Source organism: Anopheles nili, chromosome 2 (assembly GCF_943737925.1).
Source record: "Anopheles nili chromosome 2, idAnoNiliSN_F5_01, whole genome shotgun sequence".
Lineage (NCBI taxonomy): Eukaryota > Metazoa > Arthropoda > Insecta > Diptera > Culicidae > Anopheles > Anopheles nili.
Window position 1 is genome coordinate 51,030,359 of NC_071291.1, and position 8,851 is coordinate 51,039,209.

Below are 8,851 nucleotides of genomic sequence, written 5' to 3' on the forward strand. Positions count from 1 at the left end.
TTGTTTATCATAACATTCGAAACTTTTTACAATTTTGTAACTAAACGTAAGACAAATAACATAATTTATGCGTAATTATATGTTCACATTAGCTCAGATTGGATTTATGGTTTTTGACATAAGAATTTAATAATTTCTTTATTTAATTTGCATTGTCAATAAACATGTCTTCCTTTTTCACACTATTTTTTCAACGAGTTTATTTATGATAACATGATGAACTGTTTCTATTTCATTACTACAACCGAAACCTACAAATCAAGGGGTACAATAAAATGTTCTTATAAAAGTTTTGCTTGCATAGTGGTTGTAATCGTTCATGATATTTGAAATGTTTCAAAAATTGTTAAACAACTTAATAAAAAAAATCATTCAACAAAATGTTCAAAAATAATCCAATCGTCCATGACCGATGCCTCGAAGTAACACTTGCCATCACCAAACAGTTCGCGTAAGTATAATAAACCCTCAAAAATTCGAATGAGAAAATATGCACGAAAAGGAAAATTTTCAGAGAAAAGTTTGTTGTCATTTTTTTTATATTTTGCTTATCGCTATTCTTCAAACAACACACACGCACATATACACTTGTTTCTTGAATCTACCATACAGGGTTGTTGCTTCGCTCGAATTTCATGCCTAAAGTACTGTTTTATTCCAGCACGTTACCCTTTGATGCCAGAAAATTGCATTTTATTTCATGCCTATGTAACACATTAATCCGCTCACTCACTCGTAGGAGTTTTCCACCAGTATGATGAACACCGATAGAAAGCACAAAAATCGTCACAACGAGATACGGTTCATGACGAAACAAACACTTTTCCTTTTCATCATTTACAATTATGCTATACACAACGAAACCAGCGATTACAGTAGTTAATCGAGTTGTGACCATTCGGGAGTATCTTCACCACCGGTGAATTTTGCATCACATTCAGTCTTCACACTCGCACCCTCAACTACCAATTCTCGTGCAGAACTATCGTCAAATGTATACCTTTCTAACATCGCATTTCGCATTAAAACAACATAAAATTACTAAAACTTACGTTGACTTCCGCATTTTCGATCAAGTAACCTTTTTAGACAAAATATCGATATTTGGAGCACAACACAAAATTCATGCCTGTCTTGCGTACGATACAACTTTAGCAATTGATTGAAATATCAACTAAGCAACAACACCGAGTACGCTTGTTGTGTGGTCACACACACATAGTAATTCAAATCTTTAAATAGCACACATACACCCTTACTGAACCCGAATCGCACTCGCAGCAACCAATACAGTTACAGTATTTTACCGTTGGGTTTATGATGCTACGGGAGGACTCGGAAACCATCATCCTGGTTTTCACTCGCTACCTTTTGCATGCCTCTGATATCGGCCATACTATGCCGCCAACGAACACATTGAAAAAGTTCATGTAACGCAGACGGACTCTATGGCTCACCAGTCCGGTTCATAAAATATGTTACATCTGACTGTTGATGGGTTGAAGTGTTTCGTGTTTCGATCTAAACTGTCATAACAATCAGCCATTTTAATTTATTGAGCAAATAACTGGGTTTTAAATTTAAAATAACACCTTTCTCTTTTTTTTTCAACAGTTTTATTCTCTTAATATAGTAAAATCTACAGTATATTAGGAACAAAATAATAAAACATTATACATTGTGATAATATGATAATTGATTCATGGTGAAAACTATTTGATAACATAAATATAATATAATAAAAATATTATGCTACATCTTGAAGAGATGTCAATCAAATACATGAGCCTAGGAACCCATGGATGCATTTCCTAACTTTTATAATTTTTTACTTTATAACTCTTACAACGCTTAATTTCAACGGTTTCACTATTTCATTAAGTAGTTTCTTCATCACTCTTGATACCTATATCCCCATAACTACTCAACTTTCTCTGTTACAATACGTTATTGTCATGCTCACTCCTTGCTTATATTTTTGTTCCGCTACTCAGAAAAAAAACTTGCTCGTCTCCTTTAACTATTTTCGTAAATAACAAGTACATGAATTTCTAGGGAACCAGGGACACCAGTATACCTGCGCTAAGGCAAGAACCTGCTTACTTTGTTTAGGTCCAACATGCATCACTACCCAGAAATTAGGTTTAATGCAATGAAACCTATGAACACGTTCAGAGACGATATGTCGTTACGTTGATTTTGTAGCTGACTGTAAAATGCTGTCTAAAACATGCATCACATGCCCTCAGGCGCGTTTATTCAGAGGCACACATGGGAATGCTGTCAAACGAGGGCTTTAATTTTTTCTCCAACTATTTGATTCTTGGGCCACCTGTAAATCTCATTTCATCTCTCGCTATTCCCAATCGTTTTCATTCCACTCACACTCTCTTCCCTCTTCCTCTAACTACTGAAATGAAAACTCAAACGACAATGATGGTAATGTACACAGGTAAGTAAGAGCGTGAGACATTTTCAAATTTTAGCCAGGAATTGAACAACAGAGCTATAACAAACAAATTAACAGTATACGAGATAATAAAACTTCTAAGATGCTCAAATTGCATACTAGAGACACGTGGATCTTGTACGTTTTACCTTTGTTCGGGTTATTTTGTCTGAAGTAGTTTTGACCAAAAAGGACACATTTCTAGATCACGTTTAACGTAGAGACTACTTCACGCTACATGTTATGCTGAACAACACCGTCTTTTGTATGATTCTACATTCAAGATGGGTTGTTCACCTACCCGAATTTAAACGTTAGTAGCATCGTAGATTTCAATCCGGACTATAAGTTTTAATTTTTAGCTCTAATTTCAATTCACGTCCCCATTGCAAACGCATAGGATCCACCCGAAACATACGGGAGCTGGAGCGTATCACTGCTATGCGTTCTTGCAGGTGGTTTAGCCTGCGCTACAAATATGTAACGCTTCATGCGCACGATCTCACCGTGTCCAAAGGGTGATCGATGTGATTGTCCAGTCCAGTTCTTTGTTAGCATTTGAAGTGCAATGATCGCACCGGTTGTATCTCACCGATCTTTAGCTGTCTAAAATAGTCAAATAACTTCTAGTACACTTACTACAAAAAGTCGAGTGAAATAATTTCATAACGATAAAAGTAATCCTAACATGAAATCGAGCAACGTATTCAATCACAAGTTTGTGCTGACAAGCTGCAACCTTATATTCATGGTAAAGTAATGTTGAAGATGTTGACATCAAATTCAAATTAAAAATAAAATAACAGTTAAATTACATTGAATATAAATAAATATAGTAATCCATAGTAATTCATGTAGTATTCCTAAAAGCATAAAGCGTTATAAATTAAAAATCGTAAATTCGAAAGATTGTAGAACAGCGCTTTTGATACATTTTGCATGAGTGATTTGCAATAAACATTTTGATCATTTTAATGCAACTTGGATTATTATTCACGGCACAAAGTTATAATAATTTAGAACTAAACTAATTTTTACTGAAGCGAACCACAGTCACAACGTTCAAGCCAGACAAAATAAATTGTAACGTAGTTGAACATTGAACAAACGTGGAATACAAAAATATTTACGTGCTGATGCTGACCGTGCAATCATTACAGTTAAGCTAAACAAAAGATAAAACATTGAAAAAAAAAACACGCATGGTTGAGTGATTTTAAATGAAACTGTGTTGTGATTTGGTATGATTACAAGCGTTGTTTCTGCAACCAGCAGCCATCGGCGTTGCTCATTTAAGCTCTATATTTAGTTCGTTAGAGTAATGGCAATGGAGCTGTATCGGGAATATTATTCTATGACAAATAAAAACTTGATACCCTTTGCACAGCTGAATAGAAAAACAATAGCCAAATTATGTGCTTAAGCCATATCTATGATTGGGTATAGAAATGGCTTAAGCACAAAAAAATGTTTACTGGAGTTCGTTCATAGTACTGATAGCTATTTGAGCACGCGTTCCAGCTATCGAAAGGAGGAATTTCTACATTTTTGCAAAGTACTGGTGCATAATAAAAATGCATGATGCGCAAGGCGATTCAGCAAATATAGATAGGCGATTCAGATGAGATAAAATGTGTGAAAATTAGTGAAAGAATTAGGCAGCAGTTTTTACTCTTCACTTGTAATTTCATTTTTAATGTTTGGTTGCTCTGCTTTTGAAATAGACAGAAAGGAAAAAAATACCACTTTAATACATTATTAAGCAAAAACTTTAATTGAAATGTTTGCACTAAAAATGTATCATCTATCTAGCAAGTATATCAAACATAATCATGTGTTTATAAAATCTTTCTCCATTAGTTTTGTATTCTGCGATTTAAAACAATGTGTCATATTCAAACAGTTGATTATGATTAATCCAATAAAAGTTGTTACGATGGTAATTTATACTCATTCACATTTTAACACAAGCGATAGTTAATCAAATTGAAATAAGATGCTAGATGTCAAATTTTTATAAAAAGAATTAATAATAAAAATAATTTGATTGTTTTATGCACTTTACATTCTAATGAATTCCGTACTTGTGCAACTATCTAGTCAACAAAGGTCAATTTGCGACAAATGATCTATATTATTCTTAATTTGTTATATGCTTTGTGTAGTTATTTTGACATCATGCACTTTTTTCGAAATCATTAAATGTATATAGGACAACTGTAGCAGTTGTCCGAACACAAGGTTTTCATCAATGGTTAAATTTATGTTGGCGTAATCCATTTCATCATCACCCCTTTGCCAACAATTAGTTGTTCTCATTTGCATTGCCTATGTTCTACATCACAGACTACCTATTGAAAAGTAGTAAATGATAATATTTTATTATGCATAAGTGTCAACGATTTTTTGTGGCATTGAGCATAAGATTTTTACACTTTCTACTAGCAACTTTTGAGTTATAAGCTGTTATTTAGAAACATAAAAAAATAATATTTCTCTGAGCTCAACCAGCACGGTGGTGGTAGTTTTATAGTAAATTAGCATAGTGCCATTATTCAATTTTACCATTATGCTTCTTTCGATTCAGTCTTTCATTAAAATTTGTGTACGGATACATAGCAGTTGCAGTTGTAAATGCACCTCTAATAATTAAATAAATAAGAAATAACGATAGAAATAAGTCTTCTGAGATGTAAAAGTAAAATATGCTCTGTTAGTCTTCACAAAACAACTGTATATATAAAAGCTGTTTATGCTAAATTGATATTATTACTTTCAATTGATAATAATTTTCAGCTCTGCGGTGTAACGTTATTGTCAACAGGATTCTGTCTATTCACTGATGCACCGAGAATTCTTCTTTCACGTCTTCTGATATCATCCTCCGATCAGCATAGGACTCCTTTATCTGAGTTAGAACAGCCCTTGTTTTATTATGTAGCATTTGGTCTTACCTCGGCTGGACTAGTAGCTATTATTGCATCTCTACTTGGATGTTGGGCAACGTGCATGAACACGTATTGTGTTTTGACTATGGTTAGAATCATATACAATTAAATTTGTGTGTATAGTAAACTATTTAATAGTGATTTTTTCATGTTTCAGTATTTTCTCATAATTTTATCACTTCTGGTAGTAGAGTTTGGAGTATGCTTGATGATTACAGCGTGGCCTCAGTGTTTAGGACTAAACCTTAACGAAACCGCAATGGTGAAGGCACTTCAAGCGAGCTACGGTGTTCCAGGTCACGAACAATTTACTTCAGCAATGGATTTGGCTCAAACGATCTTTGAATGCTGTGCCATCAATACAAGTATCAATTATGATACATCTCTATGGAAGTTGCAAAGCTTTGGTAATAAAGAGCTCACCGTTCCAATCACATGCTGCAAGCTAGAAAATCGTTTCGAATTTACTGCTTACTTAGACCCTATCGCTATAAATATAACTCTTTGTCAAGCGCTACAAACACAGGATTATGAAAAAAGCCGTCACCTAGATGTGAGTCAATAATTGAAAATAGATATATTTTAATATATTATAATCAGTATTTCTTCTAACTTATTAGGGTTGTCTTCATAAGATTGAGCTATGGTATCGTGAACAATACTTTCTGTTTCTCTGTGCTGGTTTAATTGTAGCAGTAGTGGAGTTTTGCGTTCTTCTCAGCATCATATTGAGTTGTACGAAATTGCCACGTGAAAATCGCAAAGCACAATTACGGGCGAATCCATTACCTTCGATGCCAATTCCTGTAATTCCGACTAACCGCAGAGTTCGAGATAATATCTACGAGCAGGAATTTTCACCGTCATTTCCTATTCCTACGATCCGAGACACGTACATCCAGCCAAAGGAACATGCTAAACAACGGCAAGATATGGCATTTAATAATAATTCTCATTATTATCAAATCTCTAAAAGCTACTTAGTTTAGTATTCTTCATTATTCCGTTATGAGCAACATATTCATGTTTTAATAGCTAATAAACAACACCGATTTTTTTATTTTAGTTCAGTGTTTTATTGCAATTTTTCTTAAGGTTTTCTATTAACTAAAAATCCAATTTGCTCTTTATTCCTCCTCCCGAACAACTCATGGAAGGCACTTGATTTTGAAAGCTAGTATTATCATCAGCGATATCAGGAGGTAGATGTAATTTTTCAATCACAAATTTACTTCTTTTCAACTTGAACGCAAGATCCCTTGTTTCCGGATTGAACGGAGCTAATCCGTTAAATGGTGTTATTTTTTTTACATTCATTAAACCATGAAATTCCTTAAATGCAGGATTTGCAACATCTTCCACTTGTCCTGCAAATGCTTCTAAGCTAAACGAAAAATCAAACAGATTGATTATTTTTTTATCCAGGTAGATATCTTCGAGATGATGCAACAAATGAAACGGTACAGTAATAAAACAAATTGACAAAGTGTTACGCACAATGGCTTTGAGAATACCCAGAAAACGCAAAAAATCTTCCACGAAATCACTATCATACCATACAGGAGAACCAATCGAGCATAAACAAATTCGCAGTAAATTTTTTTCACCATCTGCAGTTGAATTAAATTCGACATCACTTATCTTGTGTTGAACGCGTGATAAAATAGAAGCAAAGTGTGCATTATTGAAAAAGTTGAAATTATTCTCCTTCTCACTGACATCATCATCATTCCAGTAGCTTATATCCTTCCCAGCTAAAGACGACGAATCGATAGTCTTAGATAGGTCAAAATAATGCCCCAGCGAAGCTGCTGATTTATATTCAGATTCAACGGGAATTAACTGATTGTAGCGAAAGGCAATTCGCATATTCTCTGGAGCCTGAGATAAAGTTGTTTGTTCTTCCGAAACCGATGGCAGCTTTTTAATCTATAGTTAAGAATACATATTACACCTTCCGTGAAAACTAACAAAACAAATTTAAGACAATTGATTTACCAATTCAATGGGATCTTCTTCCTTTGTTGCTAAAAACAATGCATGATTGTTTACAATTCCTTCTGCTAAGAAATATTTGGTCAATACGTTGGAATAGTTTCCATATTGGTCTTCACCTACGGGAAAGGTAATAAAACAAATATTCTCTGTATAAGATTGTGTTTTCGTTTTGCTTAATTATTTAGAAATTTTATGCTGTTACTTACCAATGCCAATTACTGAACCTATAGGAAATCCACCTCCAAAAATGTGGTCTACTGATGGGTTCCCAGAGGATGTTAATAAAAATCCATTGTGTAATGATTGCTGCGTGCCTTTAATATTAAAAGCGCGCCGTCGTTTAACAAACCCAGACATTAAGAAGAGATGTATTTATAGGTCATGTACTAATACTTCATAAAAACACTGTAAAATTTAATGTATAATCAGATTTTAAATTAATAAAACAAACGGAAAAAAGAATTTCGTAGAAATAGCGCGTTGCAATATTACCGGTGGCTTTCAGTAATAACATTACAAGTGACAATGCCTACATCTCATTTGTACACAAAGCATCTATATTCTGACTTAAGAAACCTCAAACATGATTTATTTTATAGCAACTTTATAGCACATCGAGTAATTGAACCAGTGCACACCTGCATTGTGGAACTAAAAGATCGGTTATAAAATTCTAAAACTAATTATTGAAAACCAAATATCTGTAACGAAAAAAATGTAAAGAGATCGAAAAAATGTAAAATTTTGTAAAATTTCGACTCGAAATATCGGAGCGCACGGTATAAATCCACCTAAACCAACCCACATAGTTTTCGAGCTTTGTCATCAACCGGTTCCGCTCATTTCTGATTTAGTACCCGTAACCAAGAAAACCATATATTTCAGATACTGTTTGTGTTGTTGTGATCATTAGCTTAAGGATATCTGCTTGGTACCTGGTTTGAGTTACACATTTCTTCTTCTTTGGAAAGCTCTTATTGTCTAGCATGTCGTGCTGACAAAGCCTTCACACCTGTCAGCATATCAGGTTTTTTCAAACTTCTCAGAAATCTTGAACAATGTGCCACCGGATTTAGCAACTAACGTTATTGTTCAAAGCAATGATCGTACTGAGATAGCAAAACTCTTCTACCAAATCGATCGAGTTGGTCGCTGTAGATCGATACATTGCCTGGCTCTATCACGGACAGATCCCCCAGCAATCACGTACTTAGTTTTCGCCGCGCTGATCATCGGCCTAATCCTTGCGGCATCGCGTTTTAATCGGGTATATTCTTATGACATATTCTAGCGCTACATTAAGCAACAAACAGGAGAGTCCGTTTCTTTACATGAATCTCCGTTGAATTTCAAACTTCTCCAACAGCATGTTCGATACTCTCACCTTGTACTGCACTCCGTCCATAGTGACCTTTCACAAACGCACCAACTTCATCGGAAAGATAAGATACTGCAT

At 34.5% G+C, this 8,851-nt stretch overlaps 2 protein-coding genes across 2 annotated transcripts; one reads left to right on the forward strand and one right to left on the reverse strand.

Moving 5' to 3' along the window:
* Positions 1-3,137: 3,137 nt before the first annotated feature.
* Positions 3,138-6,386, forward strand: LOC128720774 (CD151 antigen). Its single transcript, XM_053814469.1, has 4 exons — positions 3,138-3,200; positions 5,246-5,485; positions 5,555-5,950; positions 6,018-6,386. The coding sequence occupies exons 1-4, from the start codon at positions 3,138-3,140 to the stop codon at positions 6,384-6,386; spliced, it is 1,068 nt and encodes a 355-aa protein (XP_053670444.1).
* Positions 6,387-6,504: 118 nt separating this feature from the next.
* On the reverse strand, positions 6,505-7,752 carry LOC128720445 (elongator complex protein 4). The gene is made up of 3 exons (XM_053814114.1): positions 7,602-7,752; positions 7,396-7,511; positions 6,505-7,326 (listed from the first exon to the last, which is right to left on the reverse strand). Exons 1-3 carry the CDS (start codon positions 7,750-7,752, stop codon positions 6,505-6,507), a joined length of 1,089 nt encoding a protein of 362 aa, XP_053670089.1.
* Between the last annotated feature and the right edge of the window lie 1,099 nt (positions 7,753-8,851).